General features: G+C 40.8%; 1 protein-coding gene across 1 annotated transcript; it reads right to left on the bottom strand.

The window, feature by feature from the left end:
- Positions 1-16470: 16470 nt before the first annotated feature.
- Positions 16471-17304, bottom strand: LOC147610308 (calmodulin-like). Its single transcript, XM_086786135.1, has 2 exons — positions 17172-17304; positions 16471-16917 (listed from the first exon to the last, which is right to left on the bottom strand). Exon 2 carries the CDS (start codon positions 16893-16895, stop codon positions 16560-16562), a length of 336 nt encoding a protein of 111 aa, XP_086642261.1. The 5' UTR covers positions 16896-16917; positions 17172-17304; the 3' UTR covers positions 16471-16559.
- Positions 17305-26132: the final 8828 nt, after the last annotated feature.

Here is a 26132-nt window from a genome sequence, read left to right as displayed (position 1 = left end):
ATTACATAAAAATATCCATTAATTCCATTAAGCTAAAAATTCCACTTTTCTCATTTAAACATTTGAATTCCAGTATGATGGGAATTCCTCTTTCATCATTTAATCTTATCTATACAAAAAGATAAATTTAACTAAATTTTCTCTTAAAATTTAAATAAAAATCTTCATTAATTCTTTTACACTAGGAATTACACTTTTCTCATTTAAATATTTGGATTCCAATATAGTGGGAATTCCTCTTTCATCATTTAAAATTTATCTATGCAAAAAGATAAATTTAACTAAATTTTCTCTTAAAAAAATAAATAAAAATCTTCATTAATTCCTTTACACTAGGAATTACACTTTCCTCATTTAAATATTTGGATTCCAATATAGTGGGAATTTCTCTTTCATCATTTAAAATTTATCTATGCAAAAAGATAAATTTAACTAAAATCCTTCTTTAATTTTTAAATAAAATATGCATTATTTTAGCATCACAATGTTTCTCTTACTTCATTGGAGTACATGGATTTCCATTGTCATGGGGATTACTCTTTTAACATAAAAAATGGATTACTAGAAGTTCCTCTTTTTCGTAATTAACTATTTATGCATAAATATAAAAAATAATTTTCCATGATTATAATGAGAATCATTCAATTAATCTAGGATTATTAATCCTAGAATATGGTAGGAATTTCTCTTTTCATATTATGAATGAAAATGATTTTATGTGTTAATTTTATAAAATTTTGCCATAGCTCCGCTGCTATTACTGGTAATTCTCAATAAAATTTGAAAGAATAAAGTTTAGTATTATTCATGGGACTAGAAAAACCACTAATTGGATCATTATCCAATTATGGATTAATTCTTAATTTTACCATAAATTTAATAGCATAAAAATATTAAAAAGCTATTATTTTGGCCTCCAATTAGACAAGTATAGAAATTACTTTTAGATTAGAGAAATGCTTCATGAGAAGCTTCATTCGAATTGAGAATAGGTCATAGGAATGACCATTATTTGGGGAGAGAGAGAGAGAGAGAGAGAGAGAGAGAGAGAGAGAGAGAGAGAGAGAGAGAGAGAGAGAGAGAGAGAGAGAAATGCTTAAAAATCATGAGAAATGCTTCATGAGAAGCTTCATTCGAATTGAGAATAGGTCATAGGAATGACCATTATTTGGGGAGAGAGAGAGAGAGAGAGAGAGAGAGAGAAATGCTTAAAAATCATTATAAATTAAGCATAACGGAAATTTATGTATTTCTTCATTACAATACAATAAAGAACTTTAATAGTATTCAAAATCCATTCAAATTAATGCTTCTCAAGCTTGAGAGGGGTTGAGAAGAGAAACATTTGGAGATTTAAGAAAAAGAAGACAATAATCCACACTTTACCTCCTAAATTACTTGATTCTTTGATCACAGTAGAGGCCCCCAACCAATCAATTGGTTTGGTATGTTGTTGGAGTCTCCAAGGAAGATTGAAGAGAGAGAGAATCTCCAATCTCTTCAATTTGTAGAGGGTTTTTAGAGCATAATAAAAAATAAGCTTAACTTAGAGTAATACCCGCATAGTTTAGTTCACAGATGAGAATACAAAGGAATGAGGGTCTATTTATAGGTGAGGGAGGCCACTAACTAAGTCCAATGGAGTTCTAGAATTTTCCAGCTTTAGTTTGGCTGAATTTGGACAAGTTTTAGACTAGTTTGGCTCCCTTTTTTATTTGGTTTGATTTAGGAGAGAGGAGAGATAAAAATATCCTATTATTTTTTAGTTTAAAACTCATCCACACATGTGAAATAGGCGCCTCCTTGAAGGGCCCCCTTTTCCTTACCCATGTGTTAAAATGAATGATTACTCCAAAATATCTTACTTTTTTATTAATACTGCATAATTTTTAACTAATAAACCTAGTACTTAGTCAACTCGTCATCTTATGTGAGAATTTACTCATTTTTGGGTTTTTTTTTTACTCTTTGGATTTATCTTGTCCCAAACTTGGATTAATCTTATTGGTCCATAGGAACCTTAATTGGACCATAATCAAGAAATTTTTGAAAATCTTGGCCCTTAGGCTAAGGTCTTCTAAATCATTTTTAATTAATTTCAATTGCAACTTGAAAAATCTATTTTGATTTTCTGTTTCAGCCGGAGGAAGAATCTTACATCATCCTCTCCCGCTTGAAAAATGCGAGATGTCGTCATCTCGCAAAGTGGGAGTAATCCTTCACCAACTCTTCTTCTTTCTCCCAAGTGGCGTCTTCTAGAGGGAAGAACTTCCACTTTACGAAGAATTCTCTAAGGACTTTGCTCCTGAGAATCTTCTCCCGAATCCTCTCCCACTTTGCGAGATGTCCTCATCTCGCAAAGTGGGAGTAATCCTTCGCCAACTCTTCTTCTTTCTCCCAAGTGGCGTCTTCTAGAGGGAAGAACTTTCACTTTACTAAGAATTCTCTGAGGACTCTGCTCCTGAGAATCTTCTCCCGAATGTCAAGGATTTCCTCAAGTTGGAGTTCCATTTGGCCTTCACTCGGAGAGATCAATTGTTCATCATCCAGCACGTGACTCGGGCTACGTACATATTTCTTAAGCAAACTGATATGGAATACATCATGTACCTTAAGATGAGGAGGTAGAAGAAGTTTCTAGGCTAGATCGCCCACTTTCTTTATAACAACATACGGCCCACAGTATCTGGGAGAGAGCTTCTTGTACTTTCCTAAGGATAAGGAACTTCTTTTTGGTCGTACGCGAAAGAATACCATATCTAATTCCTCAAACTCTCTCTCAGATCTCTTTTTATCTACATACTGCTTTTTCCTATCTTGGGCTACCTTTATATCTTTGCCGATGATTGCATCTACTGGTCCATGTCATCAAGCATTTGTCTGGACATTTCGACTCTGATTAATGGGTCAGACCAAGTCAACGACGTAAGGCAATCTTGTCCATACAAAGCTTTGAAAGGACTCATCCCAATGCTCCGATGCTAAGAAGCATTCTAAGCAAATTCGACCAAATGCACATGACTTAACCACTTCTTGGGTTCCCTGTCGTCGCCGTAGCATGACCGAAGGATATCTTCTATTACCTAATTCACCCTTTCCGTCTGGCCATCGATTTCAGGGTGATAGGATGTGCTGAGATCCAAGAAAGTTCCTATTGCTTCAAAGAATGCAGTCCATAATTTTGATGTGAATTTGGGATCTCTATCACTTACTATCCTCCTGGGTAAACCATGTAATCTAAATATCTCCTTAAGGAAAACTCTGGCAACATCCACTGCAGAGTATGTTTCTTTCACTGGAATTAGATGGGCAACTTTGGTTAGCCTGTCAAACTACCACAAAAATGGAGTTGTAACCTAATTGCACTCAAGGTAATCCAGTGACAAAGTCCATACTAATGCATTCCCACTTCATCTGTGGAATGTCTAGAAGCTGCAGTTTTCCTGGCATCTTGACTCTCTTAGCCTTGACTCTCTGGCACATCAAGCATTTCCGCACCACATGATCAAGTACATCCTTTTTTACTCCTGGCCAAAAGAAGATTTTCTTCACAAACATATAGGTTTTTATAAACCCTAGATGTCCAGCTATCAGGCTATCATGGGCTTCTCTCAGAATTCTTCCCTTTATTCCCTCATCATTGGGAATACATAGCCGATTATTATAATACATGCATCCTTCATCCAATTTGTACCCAAGAACTCGACTCATTTCTTGAGGAGTCTTGCTTTCCTGTAACAGAAAGGTAGCAATAGGGGCAAAGAATTTGTCCTGCATGATTTTCTCCTTTGCTTCATTGATCAATGGATTTGACACCACTGTAATTGCAAGCAAGGAGGCTTTTCTGCTGAGCACATTTGCAACCACATTTTCTTTCCCCGACCGATACTTTATCTCAAAATCAAATTCCTGCAAGGTCTGCATCCATCTCCTTTGACACATGTTGAAATCCCTTTGGGTGAAGATCCACTTCAAACTTTGATGATCTGTCATCAAGGTGAACCTTTATCCCAAAAGATAATGTCTCCACAACTTCAGAGCATACACTACTGAGAGCAACTCCAAGTCATGGACGGCATAATTCCTCTCATGTGTTCTGAGTTTTCTGGATTCATAGGCCACTGCATGACCTTCCTGCATTAGAGCACTGCCTAAGGCAAATCCACTGGCATCAGTAACTACCTCAAAGGGTTTGGTAAAATCTGGCAATTTAAGAACAAGGTTGGTTACTAAGGCTGTCTTTAGCTTGTCAAAGGCACTCTAACACATTATAGTCCACTGAAAAAGTGTACTTTTCTTGAGAAGGGGACGCTATCTGAGCATACCTAGGTATAAAGATCCTATACCATTCGGTTAACCCTAGGAATCCTCTTACTTCTTTTACTGACTTGGGTTCTGGCCATTCAATTACTGCTTGGATCTTTGCGGGGTCAGGAGAAATCCCATCCTTTGACACTATGAATCCCAAGTATTCAACCTGGTCAATAGAGAAGGAACACTTGCTCTTCTTTGCAAAGAGTTGGTGTTTCCTTAGGATTTCCAGGACTTTGCGCACATGATCTTCATGGTCTGCAGCATTCTTTGAGTATACTAAGATATCGTCAAAGAAGACAAGAACAAAATCATCCAAGTATTCTCTGAGAATATCCTGCATAAGACGATTGAATGTCACTGGGGCATTAGTCAATCCAAAGGGCATGACTATGAACTCATAATGTCCATAGCGAGTATTGAATGCTGTCTTTGGGATGTCTTGCTCCTTGATTCTGATCTGGTAGTAGTAAGCGGATTTGAGATCTATCTTTGTGAACATTTGGGTCCTACTTAACCGATCCTCCAGAAGTTCATCAATCCTAGGAATAGGATACTTATTCTTAATTGTTAATTGATTCAATCCTCTGTAGTCAATACATAGTCTTAACGTTTCATCTTTCTTCTTTTGAAAGAGAACGGGCGTACCCCAAGGTGAGACACTAGGTTTGACGAATCCCTGCTCTAATAACTGTCTGAACTATTTCTTAAGTTCTATGGCTTCAGGGGCTGGCATTTTGTATGCACGCTAGGCTACTGGCTGAGCTCCGGGGGTTAATTCGATCTCATGATCTACTGCATGAGATGGAGGCATCTTAGTCAGCTCTTCAGGAAACACATCTGCATACTCACTTAACCACTTTGGTTCTTTAGCCTTGTATTTTATGTCAACTGGATTCATTTTAATGACATACACAGCTTGTTTCTTTCTGAGTCCTTTTAATAATTTGGAAGCCTTGACTAAATGTAGCACTAGGGATCCAAAAATTCTAATTCCTTGAACTTTACTCCTGTGAAGGTCAAGGAAAGAGATGGTTCCTTTGTGACAATGAATGTCAGCCTTATTCTTTTGGAGCCAATCCATTCCAAGGATTCCATCATATATTCCCAGGGGTAGGACTCTGAACTGGCACTTTGTTACATTCCCATCTAGGCTAACTTGAATAAGATCAGTCTCAAGGTGAGTGAAAAGAATCTTCCCACTGGCTAATTCCACTTGCATAAGTTTCCCTAATTTTTGATTTAGGACTAATTTACGCAGACATCCTGGGGAAATAAAAGAATGAGTACTGCCTGAACCAATCAAAAGCTTGAATTTCTTACCCTAGTACTCTGCTTGAGTCTGGAGGACTGAGAATTGACAGTTATTTCCCTGATGCTCAATTGCTGCATAGATCTGTCCTTTCTCTTCCTCCACTTCCTCAGCTATAGTGATGACTGCTCTGGCTGCTGCAGTCTAAGGTGGAACTCTTGATCTTTGGTTATTCCAAACTGCTTTGCATGGAGGCTGCAGGAGGTTGAGCTGGCACTCTTCTTGGGTTACCTTGGTTCTGGCACAGGGGACCCTAGTGACTGAAATGAAGGAGGTCTCTGAACGCTGGGACCCTAGCTTCCTTGGCCCACCAACAAAGGAGATGGGCAATCCTTAAGCTGGTGCCCAAATCCCTGACATCCACCAAAGCATTTGTTCTTGCTTCAAAGTTCTTCCCTTTGCATTCTGGAGAGAGCCGGAGTTCCTGAGAATGTACTTCGGGGGAAAGGTCTTCCTTCATTTTTGAAGCTTCCCGTCTCCACATTCTAGTTAGGACCTTGGTGTCTCTTTGGAGGCGGAAAGTTGGAAGGACTTCCAGGTGTCTGAAATCTTTTAAAGGATGAGGGAGCTGGCTTTGGCGGGACTTTTACAATGAAGGCTTTGGCAAAGTCCTTCGCCATTCTAACAGCTTCAGCCCATGGATACTAGCTTGGCATTTTTTACCAGTGTCCAAGGGTTCGTTCATTCCCCGAATGAATCTGGCCATGAGTTTCTCTTCATCTAGAGGTGGTGAATATTTGAGTAGAAGAGCAAAGGCCTAATGATATTCCTCGATGGTTTTGCTCCCGTGCTTCAGCTTTAAGAATTCGTTCATTTTGGTTTCCAAAAATCCAGGGGGACAAAATCTCTTCCTTAAATAGGTTTTAAGGTCGTTCCAGGACTGAGTATTTCTGTCCAGATGGTTGGTGTCACAATGGTTCCTCCATGCCACCCTGGCTATTTCCACTATCTTCAGCCAGGCAAGAGCCATTTTGCTTCGCTCATTGTAGCCGATGATGTCAAAATATTCTTCCATGGCTTCCACCCATTTCTCCACAACCTCGCCCAAGTTCTCCCCTTCTCCTTTGAAGGGTCCTGGCTGAGTTCTATGAAGAGCCTTGCGAGCGTCAGGGTCAAGCTCATCATCCTCAGAGAGAGGGTCTGGCTGACGACCACCGTTTCCTTGTCTCATGATTCTGCCAAAAATGATATATTATTAAATTTTTATTTTTAATATCATCCACGAGATCCTAAGACTTAAGAGGTTTCGGAAAACAATTTCTTAAACAAGACAAATGATCTTATTGGAGATCTATGACATATGTTTGGTAACAGATTTTTTTTTAATCAGTTCGTCCATAAACAGTTACTTATACAGCAAGGAATTTTTCTCCAAAAAACATTTCTTTATTTATATAAAAGTTTCAATATGTACATAGAGCAGCTCAGTTCCAGAAAAATCAAAATCTCCTCGGGAGACGCATAAGACGATAGTACTGGGCCATAGCCATGCCCTGATACAAACGTTCACTTACTGCCAAGGGAGCTATTATCTTCTTCTTAGGAATAAAGCAACTAAGGAGTCTGTAGATTTGGCATAAAAGTCTGAAATTCCGAGGCGTTGAATGATATAGAATGACACCATGTACCACTTTCAGCTTTATCAGAATCATGGTGGCCAATGAGAGGTTCTGCCTCAGCATTGCATGCTGGTCGTAAGAGGCGTGGACTACTGCCCTGCAAACCACTTATGCTTCCGTCTCTCCGTTGGGTCAGGAAAATATAAATCCTCAAAATGGCATGCGAGTCTGACTTGGTTTGTTTGAGTTGCAGCAGAAGAGATGAGATGTTCGAAGGCAAACGCAGTCTTGCGGCTGGGTGAGGTCGGGAATACCAAATAAGTATGGAACTTCCATCTATAAAAATAATTTCTTTAATTAAAAATTCTTCATTAAAGAAGCTTACAAAATGAAAATAGATTATGAAAAATGCCTTTTCTGAGTTTTTGTTATCAATTTTTGATAAGAATTCGTTTATCCTTATTAGCTTTCAACAAAGCTCTGATACCAGCTGTGAGGTCCCCGCCGCCCTCCGGGGCTCCTATCTCGCCGGCGACGAAAGCGGCATCGGCCTCCTATGCGGGATGGGGTCCACCCACTTGGGGCATCACTCGCAGATGTCCGAGAGGAGAGGCTAGCTCGGGCGGCCCCTCCGAGACGGCGGGCCCGGAAGACTCCCCTCGCCCGGATGGCACGGGTGATTCCGCCAATTGGAAAAAATCTTCTAACAGGGAAATTACTCTAACGAGTCAAGTCTTAACTAGAAAAATTGATCTGACCAAACCTAAAGTCACATGGTCAGATCAAGAAGAGACTTGCACTTGGTCCATGGAATCACCACTTTTTTCCTCGTTTACGAGGCACAGCCGATGATACCCTCCCATAGAAGAAGGTCTTCTCAGGATTTAAAACTAAATAACGTAACTAATTGTATCTAGTTGTTTCTCAAGAATCCTCCGATGATCCAACCTAGCCCATGGGTCAACCACTGAATTGGTCGGATTTCTTTATAAAGATTTAGTTGGGTTTTTGCCCGGGTATCGAGGAAAAGAGTTCCCAGGTCCCCTAGCCGGCAATTCATGCAAAAATCAAGGTAGGCATACCACGTACACACCCAATATGAAATTGCCATTTATAACAGATTCGAGTGGCTTTAAAAACAATCCTTTAATAGAAATCATAATATTTCTGATCATCATTTTTCAAAAATTCCAAGTCCATTGTATTACAAAAATGTATCCTTTGAACTCTCCGTTGAAGACCAGCTGGCCAACCAATGAGATCCAGTATCAAAATTCGGTTCTCAAAAATCTTTCCTTTTTGTCCATCCAAAATCTTCCTCGACGTACGCATGGGTGTCCTAGCAACCGCGAGCCCGTGCATTGCCTTGTCAAAACCCTCTAGGATCCTCCTTAGGTGTCCTAACACTTCACTCACGGACCACTTCGTCGGTCCTCGCCCATCATTAGGACCTCAATGGAAGGCTTCTTGGGCCCTTTTATTTGGCAGTTTAAAGGAGTCAAACCTTTTCTCTTAAGCACAAACGTTTTCTAATTAGAACTGCCAAAACGACTACTTTATTCAAATTTGAATTTTGGGGGAAAAATGAAATTTAAAATCTAGCGGATAAAACCATATCATGTAGCATATCTATGGAAAGCTCTTGATGCGTAGATCACGGATCTGTAATCTCCGCTCAAATCGGAGCTTGTATGTAGAAGTTATGGAGGTCCGAAAATTGTATAATTGCCTCCCCCTTTTTGGGGAAAAAGTACACCCTTTGACCACTCTTACACCTCTCTTAAAAACTGTTGTTGGAGTCTCCAAGGAAGATTGAAGAGAGAGAGAAGCTCCAATCTCTTCAATTTGTAGAGGGTTTTTAGAGGATAATAGAAAATAAGCTTAACTTAGAGTAATACCGGCATAGTTTAGTTTACATATGAGAATACAAAGGAATGAGGGTCTATTTATAGGTGAGGGAGGCCACTAACTGAGTCCACTTGAGTTCTAGAATTTTCTAGCTTCAGTTTGGCTGAATTTGGACAAGTTTTGGACCAGTTTGGCTCCCTTTTTTATTTGGTTTGATTTAGGAGAGAGGAGAGATAAAAATATCCTATTATTTTTTAGTTTAAAACTCATCCACACATGTTAAATATGTGCTCCTTGAAGGACCCTTTTTCCTTACCCATGTATTAAAAATGAATGATTACTCCAAAATATCTCATTTTTTATTAATACTTCATAATTTTTAACTAATAAACATAGTACTTAGTCAACTCTTCATCTTATGTGGGCATTTACTCATTTTTGGGTATTTTCTTTTATTCTTTGGATTTATCTTGTCCCAACACTTGGATTAATCTTATTGGTCCATAGGAACCTTAATTGGACCATAATCAAAAAAAATTCGAAAATCTTGACCCTTAGGCTAAGGTCTTCTAAATCATTTTTAATTAATTCCAATTGCACCTTGGAAAATCTATTTTGATTTTTTGTTTTAGGAAAACATTTTTTTGATATCTGTAGGATTTATTTATCCAAAAATATCCCGATATTGATTTACCACTCTCTAGAAATTTTTATCTCCCTAGGCCAAACAAGGAAAAATAATATTTTCTTGTATTCAGAAACATAGAATGATTACAAGGGATTGAAGTAGAGGCTTAATCAATATTCAGCCCAAGGAGGAATCTTACAGTTTCTGTGAAATGCTCTGGTCGTGAAAGGCTCAGGTGTGAAAGTGCAGGAAGTGTTCCGTAAAAGGCACTGGCCGTGAAAGGCTCATGCCGTGAAACACAGTTTCCATGAAATGCTCTGGCCGTTGAAAGGCTCAGGCGTGAAAGTGTAGGAATTGTTCCGTGAAAGGCTCAGGTCGTGAAACACAGTTTTCGTGAAATACTCTAGGCATAAAAGTGCATGAATTGTTCCGTGAAAGGCACTGACCGTGAAAGGCTCAGGCCATGAAACACAATTTTCGTGAAATGCTTTGGCCGTAAGGCTTAGGCGTGAAAGTGCAGGAATTGTTCATGAGAGTGCAGATAGTGTATTCAATCATCTGATGATTAAGTTTGTTTGGTATATGAGAAAACACCCATTTTTTAAAAAAAATTGATTGAAACGATCGTGAAAAGTCAGATCATGTGTTACCACTTAATGTGTATTGTGTTTTCAAGAACACAAAACGAAAACAAAAACAACCAAAAAAGAAAAAGGACAGAAAAGAAAAACGAGTATCAAGCTCCCACCGCGAAAGAGTAGTCGAGAATCGATGGAGAGAGATGGCGAGCTTGGGAGATGCACAGGGAAGTGAATGCAATGATCACTCCAAGCACACAATGCAAAATGACAAAAAAGGAAAGAAAATCGATTTTATAACGCAGACAGGGCAGCTATCTTAATGAAGAATGCCATGTGGTGCTGCTTGATTGGGTATCAAAAAATTTATTGTTTCATGGCGTGAACTGTTTTGAACTCTTTCACGGCGTAAAACTCTATAAGATGGTTCACGGCATGAACAGCTGTAATGTGGTTCACGGCGTGAACCCTTTTTCTACAGTTTCATGTGGGATCAAGTTTTTCTCATTTTTTTCTTTATGCTCAAGCAGTCAAACATGCACATGATGAGTGAATGATACATTGCTTACCTTGTACCCATTTGTGCACTCATTGGATACCTTTTATTTATCGCCATGAGAACCAAGGGGTCACTTGGGCACTTTTGGGCATTTGTTGATGCAATCATTTTAGTTCCATGTGGGATTTTTTTATTGTTCCTTCCACCCAACTGAACAATTTTGTTGCTGTGTCTAGTTGTGGAGGGCTTCCATCTACATCTCCTTGCTAAATTTCTTTGTTTTTACCCTTAAGTTCCCTGCTCACTTCTATACCCAAAGTGGGTACTTTCGTTGCTTTGAGAATTCCCAACCCATTTGGTTGGGGTTGCTTTTTCCTCCACACAAGGGTTGGTGTGGTGCTGGCTTGAGTTGGGAGTAGATGTTATACGATCTTACCACCCTCTTTTTTATGACTTGACCTGTTTGTGGTATTGGTCACTAAGTTTGTTTTGGGTACCCATATTGCTGCATTACCTTGGTAGTATCCTTGTGCTCGCTGTAAGTCCTTTCGAACCCATTGCTCACGAGCTTTTTGAGGTCTCCTTAGATTCTTGGAGTCCTGCCAATTGGTTTGAGTCAACAAGGTCTGACTTTTGGATTGTTTACAGGCTCTTCTTGGGTTCTTTTTATCATTTATGGTGTCCATCTTGTTTGGTTGATTTGTTAATTGATTCTTGGGCACCCACTTCTGTGTATCCTTAGATGTAGGATATTGTGTGGGTAAGTGTTGTGGAACGGTTGCTAGATTAAGTGGTGTGATCTTCCCAGATTGTACACTAATGGTCTGGATAGTGGCCTGATTCGCAAGTAGAAGTAGAGCCACTTGCTTGGTATGGACAATCCTTGATCAAATGATCAATTCCACATTTAGTACAGGTGAGCACTTGCATGTCATTGGGTGAAGCCGCCACTTGTGGTGGTTGATATGTATGACCCATATTCTTGTTTGGGCACTCGATGACTCGATGTGGTCCTCCGCAGCCAAGGAATTGTAGCGGTCCTCTTCTCAAATTTGAGTGCATGTCCTTGACTTGCCATTGTACCATGGTTTGAAACATAGGCACTGGTGTGTTATTCTATAGGACGTAGTATTCCGGCGTAACCTTAGTTGTTTTCTCATAGTATTCCCCGCTAAGTTCTATTTTCTATACCATGTCAACATCTTCTGACGGCTCTGATCAATACTTGATTGATCTTAGCCTGTGGTGGTTGTGGTGGTAGAATTGGTGGCAGAAAAGGCGAAGCGTCTTGTACCCGGAACATCCCCCTAGGTAAGTAAGAAGAGTTGGGTTGTCCAACAGTAGCGGTGATCTATACAGGTGGCTCTAGTAAAGCCAATGGCTCTAAGTGCTAGTAGCTGTGCAACATTTTGAAACCTTGGATACCTACACATTTAAGTGTCATGATTTCCTAATTTTACACAGTAAGCACAATAGAGTAGTGGCCTTGCTCTTAATTGTGGTGACCTCCTTGACTTTTAATTTCTCTAATATATCATTACTGAGCTCATCCGCCGTCATGTTTCCAATTGGCTTGCTTTGAGTTTCAATTTCTTGGTGGCTCGAGACACGTGAAGTCGTAGTTGCTAAAGATGTTTTAACATCTTCTGGTTGCGGCAATTCTAACATATTATCTTCATATTTGATTGCCACTTTGCAACATGCATCAAGAGTAGCAGGTCGTGCTAGTACCAAGTAATCATGCATTTTGGTCTCTAACCCCCCTCCAAAAACAAGGCAACAACTTATCATTAGTTTGCCTTCCGAATTTTGCACCTCGAATTTAAGTGCTTCAGACAAGAAACATAGTCTCTCATCGACACATCTTGCTTTTGTTTGATATTATGTAATTGTGCCACCACAGGGCTCCATCTGTTAGCACTTCGGGCAAAATTTGGCACAAAGACGTTCTTTAGCCTTGTGAAGTTAACCTTATACTCAAGCTTAAGGGTTCGGAACCACTGATGAGCTTTTCCTTCCATGGTCAGTGAGAAGGCATGTATCATTGTCACATCACTAACCAACCTATAGGTTTCACATGTGGATTCGAAAATCTCAACATGTTGGATGGGATCCTCTTCCCCATAGAAATTTTGGACAAGTTTTGAAATGATATGGGGTTTCATCTGGGAAGGTTGGGATTCTAGAGCACTGCCTAGTTCTCTGACCATCCCTCGGCCCTGCAGGTCTGCCCTTGTGGCTACATTAAAGTCCATGGTTGGATCTATCCTAGGCCATTGAGGAATTGCTCAACCCCTTCCTAGACCTCATCCCCTTCTTGTATTGGCTCTTCTAGGTATTTCGGGTCCATGGGATGGTCTAGCCACGGTACCTTGGAGTGACCCTATTAGTCGCCTCTATACGTCTGCAGAATCAGAAGTTCCATGTCTTGTAGTAGGAATGTAGGGTTATTGATCATCTGCTCAATATCCTTTTAGGTGTAGAGTCATTCCTCTACTTCACCTACCATGCTTGCTAGGTTATCCTCTTCTTCTATGATTATAAACCCTTCCTCCGTTTTGGATTCCTCGTTTATGGGTTCCAAGTTTGGAATCTCTCCCTCACTTCTACCCATAACTATTTCTGGTTCCTTCCCTCGTGTGACTAGAGTGGGTGGGAAGGTTGAGGTCTATAGGGGCCCTTTAAGATGCCATGTGATTAAAAGGTTATTAAGGAAAAGGGCCAATTGTGTGATGCCATGTATACAAAAATGTTGGGTGATTAAAGGTGGTCAAAAGATTCTCTAGAAGATGCCTTTTTGTACTTTTCATTCCCAAAAAGTGGGGAGAAAGTTTTTGAAATTTTGGACATCCATAACTTCTATATATGAGCTCAAAATTTGTCGAAGATTAGAGATCCAAAATTTACTCGCTCGCTGAGCTCTTTCCATAGATATGTCACATGATATGGTTTTGCCCACTCAATTTTAAATTCAATTTTGGCGGGAAACTTTGAAACTCAAACTTCTAGCCATTTGAAGAATAAGAAGGTATCTAAAGTCAAAGAAACTTAACATTTTAACAAAAAGTCATTAAAATCATAATATGGCAGCTTAAAGGGCCCCTATAGACCTCAACCTTCCCCTAATGAAAACTTCCCGTTTTCTTTTGTTCATCCCTCGTCCTCCTTCGAGTATCGAGCTCTTGTTTCCTTAAGCTCAATTCTCGTAGTTGTCATTCTACCTCACTCCGTTTGAGGTCTAACTCTACTTCCTCGGTGGTTGGGAAGAATATTTGACCCGTCCTAGCCGCACTTTCTATGTCTCGTCTTATTCGAGGTGTGCCGGTATTCGACAATCTAGAATTCGACGTTTGGAATGGCACTTCTTGTCATGGACCGAGTCTAGCATTGGTTGACGGATCCCCATGCCCGCAGATTGCGCTTCTTCATCATCTCACTAGTTTGGAGACCAAAAAATCCCTGGGCGATATCAATGATACCACTAGACCTGGTTGGGGAGGGTGGTTTTTCCTCTTCCCCAAATCCAGTATACCTCAGCCCTTCTTCCATGGACTCTTCGCTAACTAGTTTCAGCGGTGGTCAGGTTTCTTAAAACACTCAGGTGTGTGCTTGCGGAATGTCCTGATCGCACACTCTTTTGATAGGAAGATCTTGGGTGATTTAGTGTACTATCGTCAAGCGCAAGCCGATGAGTTTTTCAAATCTTAAGTGCATGTATGTACGATTTGATAAGCTATTTGTCAACCCAATTTTGATTTTGCTTTCGATTCTATCGCTCTGTTTTCAGAAGCCATGAAACTGCAGAGAATGGTTCACGGCATGAACGACTTTTTTGCACTTTCACGTGTTTAAAGAATTTTGCCTTTCGGGTTGGATCCCCTCTTCTTGATATAGGCTAGTCTCCTTAACTGACCCTTGTGGCCTTGGTCTGTCTAACCGTTGGATTTGGCCAACCCGTGAATCTACAGAGAATGTTTCACGTCGTGAACCAGAAAGGATTTCACACTGTAAACTGTTTCAAAAGGGTTCACGTCGTGAATCAGTAAGGGTTTCACACCGTGAATGGTTTCAGAATGTTTCACGTCATGAACGCTTTACTGAACTTTCAGTGTTCAAAAATTAGCAGACTTCACGGTGTCAAAGGTGTCAAGATAAGGTTTTTTATTTTTTGAAAGGCAATCCCGTGATTTTTGGTATTAATTGCGGCACTGATTTCATGAGTGATTCGCGATGTGAAACTGCAGGAAATGGTTCACGACGTGAAATTATGACTTTTCTGCACTTTCACGTGGAACTTCCCGCATCGTCGAAAGTTATGCGATCGTGGACCATTGAGGTAGGAAAAAACCTAGGGTTTACTATATTTCTATTACTTAAGATTGAATAGTATCTTCAAAAACTAATAAAAAAAGTTTTGAACATTTGGTATAATTTTATTTTATTAAAAATATGTAAGATTGCATGTGAATTTAACATAAATGGTTTTATTCTCATGTGGAGTTACAAAAAGTACACACATACAAGGGGTTTCTTAATTCAATAAGTTTAAAAAACGATACATAAGAGATACTTTTACGATCTTAAAATTTACAAAGGGGTGTATCTAAACTATAAAAATATATAGATATGGCCCGTTTTTCAATTACCTTGTGAATGCATGTGCTATATGAGATTATTACGTAGGGACCACACCGAGTATTTTATCCTTGTCCACCCACTAAGCATATGTGTTGCCACTTATTGATATCCTTGTCCACCCACTAAGCATATGTGTTGCCACTTATTGATGCTTGGATATCATTAAAGATATTTTTTTAATGATGGACCATCGGTCTACTTAAAAACTTGGATTTAGTGTATTTTTTATACTTTAAATTAAATTGTTGCCTTAAAAATTTTACAATGGAAGATTTTAAACTTTTCGTATTTAGTCCTTATCCGTCCATTCTACATGGGTTATACATATGTGTCTTCATCCCTTGAGGCTTGGGACATTATTTCCAAAAGATATGAACAAGCTTTTTTATAGTGTAGTGTCATGTGGAGTTGGAATGTTAAAAGCATGCCCTACTTTTAAAGAATTGGATAAAGTCTATGAAATATGCCCTTATTATCAGACAAAATACATGCAAAACGATACGGATTGATTCAAAAACAATAGAGTCCACAACCAATGTTAGCTCTATGTGCCTCCCAAACAACAAGGATTAAGAGAAATATAGAAAAACATGAGTGAAATCATGCCATGATGATCTATTTAATATTTGAAAGGCCCTTCAAATCTTAAGAAACTCGCTCTCTCCCTCTATCTCTCAACACACGCACATACTCTCTCTCTCTCTCTCTCTCTCATGCATGCGCGCGCGCGCGCACACGCACACACACACACACACACACAAAAACTCTCTCTCTCTCTCTCTCTCTCTCTCTCTCTCTCTCTCTCACACACACACACACACACACAAGTTTTGAAAAGTTCTCTAGGTTGGAGCCAATCTTTGTTGGGCAGGTTAGAGCCTCTCTATACAACGTAGAGGGCAGATTTTTTAAGAATCTCGCTCTCCCTCTATCTCTCAACACACACACATACTCTCTCTCTCTCTCTCTCATGCATGCGCACACGCGCGCGCGCGCACACACACAAAACACTCTCTCTCTCTCTCTCACACACACACACACACATACGGAAGTTTTGAAAAGTTCTCTAGGTTGGAGCCAATCTTTGTTGGGCAAGTTAGAGCCTCTCTATACAACGTAGAGGGCAGATTTTTTTAATTGGAAAAAAAAACACACAAATTCAAACTAATGAACTTTAGGGATGTGATCATTTGCACATCATCATCACCTTCACAAACTCCTCATAGTTGATTTGGCCATCGCCATCTTCGTCTGCTTCACGGATCATTTCATCTACTTCCTCATCAGTCAGCTTCTCCCCAACGTTTTCCATCACTTGACGCAGCTCTGCAGCAGAGATGAAGCCATTCTGGTCCTTGTCGAATTCTCTGAAGGCCTCCTTGAGCTTTTCCTCGGCGTCCATCTTACAGGCCATCAGATGGACAAACGCCGGGAAATCTATGGTGCCGTTGCCATCTCCATCCACCTCCTTTATCATGCCTCGAAGCTCAGCCTCTGTAAGGTTTTGCCCTAATGATCTCATCACGTTCCCAAGCTCCTGGGTGCTGATACACCCGGATGAGATTAAATAATCAGTAATCCACTATTGTGATCTCTGAAGCATGCTTAAATCATGTAAATGGCGATTAAGCGATGGTAAGGCGAAGGTCAGAGAGACGATACAGAGCCCAAATGACCAATGAATAGTTGCGAAAGGCCACAATGGCAAAACCCTAGAAAGCATTAACCCAGAAAAAAAAACATGAACCCTAAAAAGCATGGAGGGGCGCAAGGAGCTGAGGAAAGGAGACGGGGATACCATCTCCATCTTTGTCGAAAAGGTTGAAAGCCTCCTTGAATTCGGAGATTTGATCCTGCGTGATGGTGGTAAGACCGCAAAGATATCTATGATGTTGCAGAGGCATGAGCTGCAGTCACTGCAACTGGTGTGATAAAAGCATGGTGAGGCTGCGGTATCCTGCAACGCATTAAGATAATACCAACCCTAACTGTGATGGGGGAGATGAAGAGGTGGCCCGAGCGCTCAAAAAAAACGGCAACAAATCTATTTCGTATCGGCTGAAATTCTCAATAACGCCATCTCATGCAGGTTCCCTTATGTGAGAGAGACTTAGACGGAGTCGCTTAACGTCGACTTAGAGGGTTATACACCCAATCAACGGAGAGACTTGAACCCCCAAGTGGGTTCATGTCATCCCAAGGGCATAGAGAGAGAGAGAGAGAGAGAGAGAGAGTCGTATATAGAGAGAGACTCTCTCTCTCACACACACACACATATATATAACTTGAAATTAGGGTTTTTCACAATATGTTTATGTTAACAGCTTGCCAAATGACATGTGTCGTTGGGTCTTGCCTTTCGCACCGCAACGTAAGTCCCCGCCTAGCTCATTCCTCGGGGGGTACACTACTAAGAAACCCTATGTATCACGTGGGTTCAAGGGATACTAAAAAAACCCCTTACCTGTGAATTTTTCATGAATAAAATGACCCCTTTTTTATGGACTCACAAATTTTTTTCAAAATACCTTAAAATTTTGAATTAAAGAACCCCTTCATTTGAACTCACATGATAGACTTACATATTTGGAGGTGCACCCCCAAAGGCTCATTCATCTCGTTCTTACTCCATTGACACACCCGAATTACTCATTTGTAAATGGTGTGAAGGAAGAGCTCCCTATGCCTAGATGGAGGCAATAAGAGATAGCCTTCATGATGGTTCTCTCTCACAAAATGTGGACTGAGAAGAGGCTAATAGAAGAGGGAAACCTCAAACAAACGTGTCTCATATACTTCCATCATGCATCCATGAAATCAAGCAAGATTCAATGACATACATGCAAGCAAGAGTGGAGAAGAGAAGAGCTCACAACTTACAAGTATTCTAGTGCAAGGGAATGAATGTATATTGCTTAGTGTCAAAATTGACTTTTATACAAGTGAGCAGTTTTCACACTAAGCATAACAAACTTAAAAATGGTCTGACCACTATTATTAATCTTAAGCAAGTATATACACAAAGTACTTAGACTTTTCTTATTAAGCTTAAGGTAAGACCGCTTTATATGTTCCAGTATCATCTTACAAAAGATAAGTACCTATTTGAGTAGGTAAGATGGCAAAGCAAGATGACAAAGTGCATTATCATAGGTCTCCAAGCAGGTGGAACCATGTTACCCTATGAAGTGGTTAACATGCCCTCCTTCCTAATAGGGACCATGTCCTCGCATCCAGATCATGGTTAAGATGTTGTCGAGCTAGAGAGGTGTGGATGGTCTAGGATACACCTTGAATCAATGTTAAGCGGTAGATCAAGACCACTCTGCACAGTGATGATTGGATTTGGGTAGCCTCGATGGTAGTTATACAGCTTCTCAAGGCAGCATGAATGATAGGTGTGCAGTAGAAAAGTTATTCATGTGTGAAAGTAGGCTATTGGTAGAAGCAACGCAAACCCATTGATTAGTGAAATAAGCACTAGGACCACCAATGAATGGTTTACATGGGTAGATGATAGTCTGAACCTTCTTGGTGTGTGATAGGAAATTATTCCTAAACTTCACAATGTGATGCTTAGAGAGTGGGCTTCTTTGTAGTTAATAAATCGGCCAAGGCAATGAGGTTAGGTTATGTTGAATTGGAATCGAAGCAAAGGCATGTATTGAAGATCTTTGGAGGATTGATGGTATCAATAGTATCCATGCGATAGGTCGTACCACAAGGTTGGCTTGCACCCGCCACCCATGGTCCCCCTATCTAGAGATGTACCTAGAGGATTGAGGTTTTACCAAGTTAGTTATAGGTGTGTGTGTCTATGTTTGCGATGAGGTGCAATATGTTTTAAAAAAATGTTATTTTCTTTGTTTAGGAAAGTTGTCGCTTTATAACAACAAGCATTTTCTTCACCAAGGAGTACAATGCCCTGTCTAGAGTGTGAAAGCACATTGAACGTGGGAATGGAAACCTCAAAGGTGGTCAAGCCCTCAAGCTCTACCAATCTAATGCTTGGACCTTCGTAACTTAATCACTCATTAGGGAGAAGCAAGTAAGCTCTCTCTCTCTCTCTCTCTCTCTCTCTCTCTCTCTCTCTCTCTCTCTCTCTCTCAATCATGCTCCACACTTAGTTAACACAAGCAAGAATCAAGTAAGCTTATCTCAAGCACACACGCACACATGCAAGCAAGCAACTCATCAAGACTCCATAGCTAAGAAAAACTTAAACATGAAAGCATGCAAAGAATTAAGAAAACATGCAAGAATAAAGGAGATCCCAAAGCTTAAGCTCAATGTTAACCACATATTGGTTAACACATTCCGATTACAACTATGTTCGACATTCGTACACTTATGTAATGGGCACCGACACTATATTGTAAATCCCATCATTTGATGAGGGAAATGTCCTAAAGACGCTCCCAAGTATTGAGCTTCAAAGGACAGACTTGTAAGAGGATCTTGGTAAGTTGGCCAAACCATAGAGAAAAGCATTGTAACTATGTTTTGGGCACCTCAGGCCACTTACTCCCAGGCAACCCAGTGGAAAGGCTTGGAACTATAAAAGCCAATTTCTCTTGTTTATAACTAATTCTCCCATTTGTGCAATAGAAGTGGAGTGTTCTCTCTCCCTCTCTCTTGCAACTCTAATCTAGCATGTGTGGTGTGATTAGAATTAGGATTTGGGAGTGATTAGTGCTAATCACTTATTTTCTCATGCTTCCCTCTTGCTTCTTCTCTCCCTCTTGCTTGAGTGATTATGCTCCTCATGATCGTCTTTCATGGGGATCCCACGCGACCTTCGCGAGAGAGGTTGCACCACCCGTTGGATTAGAGCAACTGCCTCGGTGTGACAACGAGTGTGGGAGAACGGCGCGACGAGTGGCTACAATGGAGCTCTTTAACATTTCTCAAACATGGCGGATAGGCAACTTCCCACAACATGTTAGGATGACCTTAACATCTGTGGTGTCGCTGCCGAGAAGCGCAAATCCGCTACTTGTCAAAGCCATCTTTAATTCGAATCCGACGAAGTCTCCATAGCCCGATGCTAGGTAGCTCTTTGGCATGTAAATTTTTGATGTATTTTAAGGTTTAGCTTTGTGTTTAGAGTAGGATTACTACATGTTTGAGTGAAAAAACTTGAGATTTGGGTGTTTAGAGAGCCCAATAAAGAGGGTTTTGCTTAAACCTAAACTATTTTTCTTCCTTTTTAGCTTAATCTTGTTTCTTTTGCTTACTTTGCATAGGTAGGTTAGCATTGTTAGATAGAATCCTAATCCATCAAAAAACCTTTAAAAAAAACTATAAACTATCTCTTATTTTTTATTAATTATCACTAATCTATTGGTTAGTGTGATTAGTGAACTTAAAGAGAGCAAAAAATCAAAAAATTGAGCCTAATTGCTTGTAATTAGGCTAATTGGAGTGGCATAAGTGTTGTAAACACTTGTCTTGACCCAAATCCATGTTTAGTCCACTCCCATTAGGCCTTAATTAGCGAGAATTAATACTAATTAGGTCTCATTTGCCTAATTTTTCCTCTTTTGAGTGGGTTAATTAGATACCTAATTAGTGAGATTAATTAGGGGTGATCATATCATTGGGTTAGCCTAAACATTACTAATTCACCTATCAAATCTCCATCCCTAAACTCCTCACCATTTGAAAGTAATTAGAGGCAAAGAAGAGGATTAAAAGATGATTAACAATAAAATTAAGAAAATTTAATCATTAGTTAAGTTAGAGTGTCTCTAAATTAGTCCCACTAATTTAGATGTAACCTCTATCTTTAGCCTTTTCCCACCTACCTTACATTAATGAAGGGATCTTATTTTTCTCCCACTCACTTCCCTCCAAGTTTCAAATTCAAATTTCAAACTTGCCACGATCGTTCACACCAAAGGCCACGGGCGTACACTCATAAAGCGTATGGATGTACCTTCTAAAAAAAAACTTTTTTTCCAAAAAAAAATCACCACGGCTATACCTTTGTAAGCATACAGCTATACCAACCTAAACCATATGAGCATACCTTCCTAAGCATACGGACGTACCATCGCCCCCCCAAAAATAAATTTTAAAAAACTTTTTTTGCCATGGCCGTACCTTCCTAAGTGTATGGCCATACCAACCTAAAGCATACGTACGTACCTTCCTAAGTGTACGAACGTACCATCCCAAAAAAAAAATTCTTTTTCGAAAAAAAAGCCACGGCCATACCTTCCTAAAGCGTACGTCTGCCCCAACCTAAAGCGTACAAGCGTACCTTCCTAAGCGTATGATTGTACCAACCTAAAGCGTACGGGCATACCTTCCTAAGCGTACAATCGTACCAACCTAAAGCGTACGGGTGTACTGCCCAAAAAAAAATTTGAAAAAAAACGATCGTACCTTCGTGAGACCACGAACATACCTTCATAAAGCCACGGATGTACGCTTCTAAAGCATACAGACATACCTTCCCAAAAAAAAACTTTTTGCTCGATTTTTTTTTGCCACAGCCATACCTTCATAAGGCCACGGATGTCTAAAGTGTAACGGGCATACACTTCTAAGCGTACAGATGTACACTTCTAAGTGTACAGACATACCTTCCCAAAAAAATTTAAAAAAAAACTTTTTTACCACAACCGTACCTTCGTAAGGTCACGGACGCACCTTCCTAAAGTGTATGGGTGTATGCTTCTAAGTGTACAGGCGTACCATCCAAAAAAACTAAATTTTTCAAAAAAATATAAAAAATATAAAAATTTACCACGGTCGTATGCTTCTAAGCGTACGGAAGTACCTTCCCCAAAAATTAAAAAATTAAAAAATTTGCCACGGTCATACCTTCGTAAGACCACAAATGTACCTTCCTAAAGCATACGGGCGTACGCTTCTAAGCGTATGGATGTACCTTCCCCGAAAAAAAAACTAACATTTTAAAAAAATTCAAATCTTCAGTGGTACTTAGAGTCTACCTCCCCAACTCACTAGGGTTGTTTTTACATGAATAAAACCCCTCAAAATACCATTTTTTACCCTAGGGATGCCCACCATTCACGCACAAGGCAAAAGAGAGCCAAACCTCCTATTTTGGACCCACGCACATAGTTGAAGCTTTTCTAAGCTTCCTCGCACAACACGGACACCTTTCGGTCATGGTTGCATGCCCCTAGTGCCTCCATTCCATTCGGCAGCACCCCGGCCACCATTGCATATTCACATGTGGTTGCCATGCCAGACATGTTTGGTCGTTGAGGGCAAAACAATTTATGAAGAGCCCTCCCCTCCATACATGCACCCCGACATGGATAGACGCCCCGAGCACACTCACGTACCTTCTTCTCTATCCATGGATCTATTCTCACCCCCTAGCCTTGCACCACCTCCCCTTGAATCACAACTCGACATTCCAAGCTTAGCACAAGCTCTAAGAAGGGGAGTGTCCCAACAACTTAACATTCAACATGGGAAGATATCCACTATCCCATTGAATGTCATCACACGGTTGCAAGCCAAGAAGGCCATATTCCAAAAAGAAATAATGCTCTCTAAGCACAATGGCCAAGGTGACAATCGGGTGAGCATCCGCACTACAAAGACCACATCGTCCTCTTCCCAAAGTGATGATCATGCTGAAATGCCACTCCCCCATGCAACCCCTAAAAAACTCATAGAATAGCAAAAACAGCTAGCCGCATATCCCAATGCCATCCTCGAGAGAAGAAAAGTCTTCAGGAGGCCCAAGCATTGTTGGTAGAGCACTACTATGCTCAATTTGAACCACCGCCCATTTTTGTGACCTTTGACCTAGTACCTGAGTGCGTGTCATCCCCCATAGAACCTAAACTTCCGCACCAAGTACAGTAGGAACCCCCGCTTATGCTCAAAGCCACAAAGATCCATTTGCCAGTGACATTGATGAACAAAGATCTTGCCCCCCATGTGCCTCCTAATCCTCCAATTCCTATTCCAGAGGCGGCAAGCCCAAATCCAACGTTCACATCAAACAACTCAATGTGAACAATGACACTGAGGCTGATAGAGACTCACAAGGTGCCCACACAAAATTTGTTGAGGTATTTTACCCTCCTACGGCACCCAAATCTTGACCTCCACACCCCTGTCCAATAAGGACAAGGGTGGAGGCACTTTACCCTCCTATGGCACCCAAATCTCGACCTCCACCCTTATCCAATAAGGACCACATTGGACTTCCATATAATATTGCTGGTCCACCTTATGATCAAGGCCTAGCACCTACGGCAGAAGCTCCTCATCAACACGACCTTACCAATCTCTCATCTTTCCTTTTTTCGCAAATCCAAATGCCCATTGGAACCTTGTTAAAAGGTAATCCAAATTTATGGAATGACCGTCGGGATTGGATAGAACAAAAACTACAAGCTTCTGTGGAGGAGGGAGCTAACTCACATTCCTCGAATGCATCTGAGCCCCATCATCCTAAACTATCCCATAATCCTAAACTATTCCATCACCATAACCCACAACCCAAAGGTGCACCAATAATTCGAGTAAATGCGTTGGGCCACTACTTTAAAGGTGATGATGCAAATGCAGCCCTGTCCATTTCCTATAACAGACATGTGGTCAAAGGCATCCTAGATGGAGGTGCTGGCGTAAGCATCCTCACAAGAACATGTTGGGAAAATTGGGGCCAACCACACCTTGATCCCATCACATTGGTGATCAAGCTTGCGGACGGCAAATCTGCAAAACCTCTAGGCTTAGCGCATGACCTCAAGGTAAAAGTCTGTGACATGATGACTGGGACACACATCGTGTCTATCTCCACAAAGGGTCTCAAATGCTCAAAGTTAATTTATATACCTGGCACTCATATCCCATGGCTAGAGGTCCCTTTGTCGCCAAAGACTCTATGACCACCATCAGGAGCAACGATCTCTTTGTTTTTTACGATGATTGTCATCAAGCCCTTGATGATGCACAAGTGCCATAAATGGTCGCTTCTATCAATAATGACGAAGTCGACCACAACTGGCTGAAAATCCTTGCTACAATTGATACCCTCCCAGATCGCAAACTCGGCACGTAATTCATGCTCCCCAACAGCCAACCCTACAAGGCCCTTGCCTCGCTGATTAACACTCTAAGTGTAAGTGTAGATCCACAACTTGAAACAACCACCCTTAGGTTCTAGATACATTTTTCCTTTGGTAGAAATATGCAAAGAAAGTGTGCCTTGTTGTCTCCCACAGCTAGCCACAATCTTTTGCCATCATGGGAAACTTGGGTCTCCCTAGGCAAACCATCTCTTAAAACTACCAATGCCAAAATTCAATTGCCTAGTGGACAATGTATACAAAGCCTTGGGTCTTTTACACAAACTGTACATATTGTCTCTAACCCATTGGTGGCTTGTAAGTTTTATGTGGTCCCATAGGTGAGACCAAAGAAGCAGTCATCCTTGGAGGAAGCTAAGTCCAAAACGCTACAAGTACAATCAACTCAGTGGACAACACATCTACCCTCAAGCTTCCCCATGGCAAGGTGACGCGATGATCCTCTAAGACGGGGAGTGCATCAAATCGGATCCTCTTCCCACACCAATTTCTTCCACAAAGAGTACTCTCTCACCCCCAACAATAGTTGGTAAGTCTTCCATCGCCCCTAAACCCACCAAGAATATGGATTAAAGTCCCGACTGAGAATGGTCTACAATGGTGGCAAGCCCACATATATCCTATAGTCCACACCAGCCTCATATTCTTGGAGGCGTGCAAAACTCTTAGAAAACCCACACTTACACAAGAAAACACTTACATTCAAATTTCACATGAAATGAGTTTAATGAGTGTTGGGTATTTCATTTTTGAAATTTCTATAAGAAATAACGAGTTGGAGTGCAGATTTCATGTCGTAGATGCAGGAGCACTCCAAGGCCAGATTATCATTGCCACTCACTGCCAAATCAATTGGCGCGAAGAAACTGCCACCATGGAAATCAACGGCAAAAAGGCCACAGTTCTCTTGTGTCCCCAAGAGGAAAACATACACACACCCTCACCACCGACTGCCATTTTCCCTCAAGCATCACCGGCAATCTCCCATGTTCCCACACCCCATGCCTCACCAAAGCTAGTAGCCAAAAGGCCATTGTCGACACCATCTACCATTAACAATCAAGCTTCGTTCGTCGACAAACTCCCCCAAATTTAAACCCTCGACCACCCACACTACAAGCACCCCAACCTCATACCTTTATCATGACAATCAACACCAAGAATCTTCTTGCCACTCATGGCTTATATGATGGCTACACAAAACTATGGATCCCCAAACAACCATCTATAAAACCCAATCACAAGAAGCCCACTAAGCTAACAAAAACCAACCCCAAGCCGTAGCATCAACGTTGGCTAGTCCCCGCCCACTATGAAGGCAATACTTGTCTTTCGCTACCCAAGAATGCTGCCGATGCTCATATACCACACCAACTCCCCAAGAAGCCATGACAAAAGGTCTCACAGCCACCACAGGTTAGGCAACCCCAAGAACATTGAAGCTAACACCGTTGGGTGCCTACCAATATGCTCAAAGCTCAAGGCTTCCATGAAGGCACTGTGGCTCCCATAGACACGATCAAAAGCTTATCCTCCTCAAGATCGACAACCTACTCCTCACTCAAAGCCTCATCGACAAAAACCCAAGAAGCCTTGTCAACCACAACAGATGTTCGTCACTCGACACAACTATGGGTGCCCAAGCACCTCTTAGATGCCCAAGGCTTCAA

The sequence above is a fragment of the Cibotium barometz genome, chromosome 49, assembly GCF_041138505.1.
Source record: "Cibotium barometz isolate CiBa-2024 chromosome 49, ASM4113850v1, whole genome shotgun sequence".
NCBI lineage: Eukaryota > Viridiplantae > Streptophyta > Polypodiopsida > Cyatheales > Cibotiaceae > Cibotium > Cibotium barometz.
Note: the sequence above shows the minus strand (reverse complement) of the source record. Positions and strands in the feature narration are given on the sequence as shown.

Excerpts from the sequence above, each read along its gene's own strand:
- LOC147610308 (XM_086786135.1), bottom strand. The coding sequence starts at position 16,895 with ATGAGATCATTAGGGCAAAACCTTACAGAGGCTGAGCTTCGAGGCATG.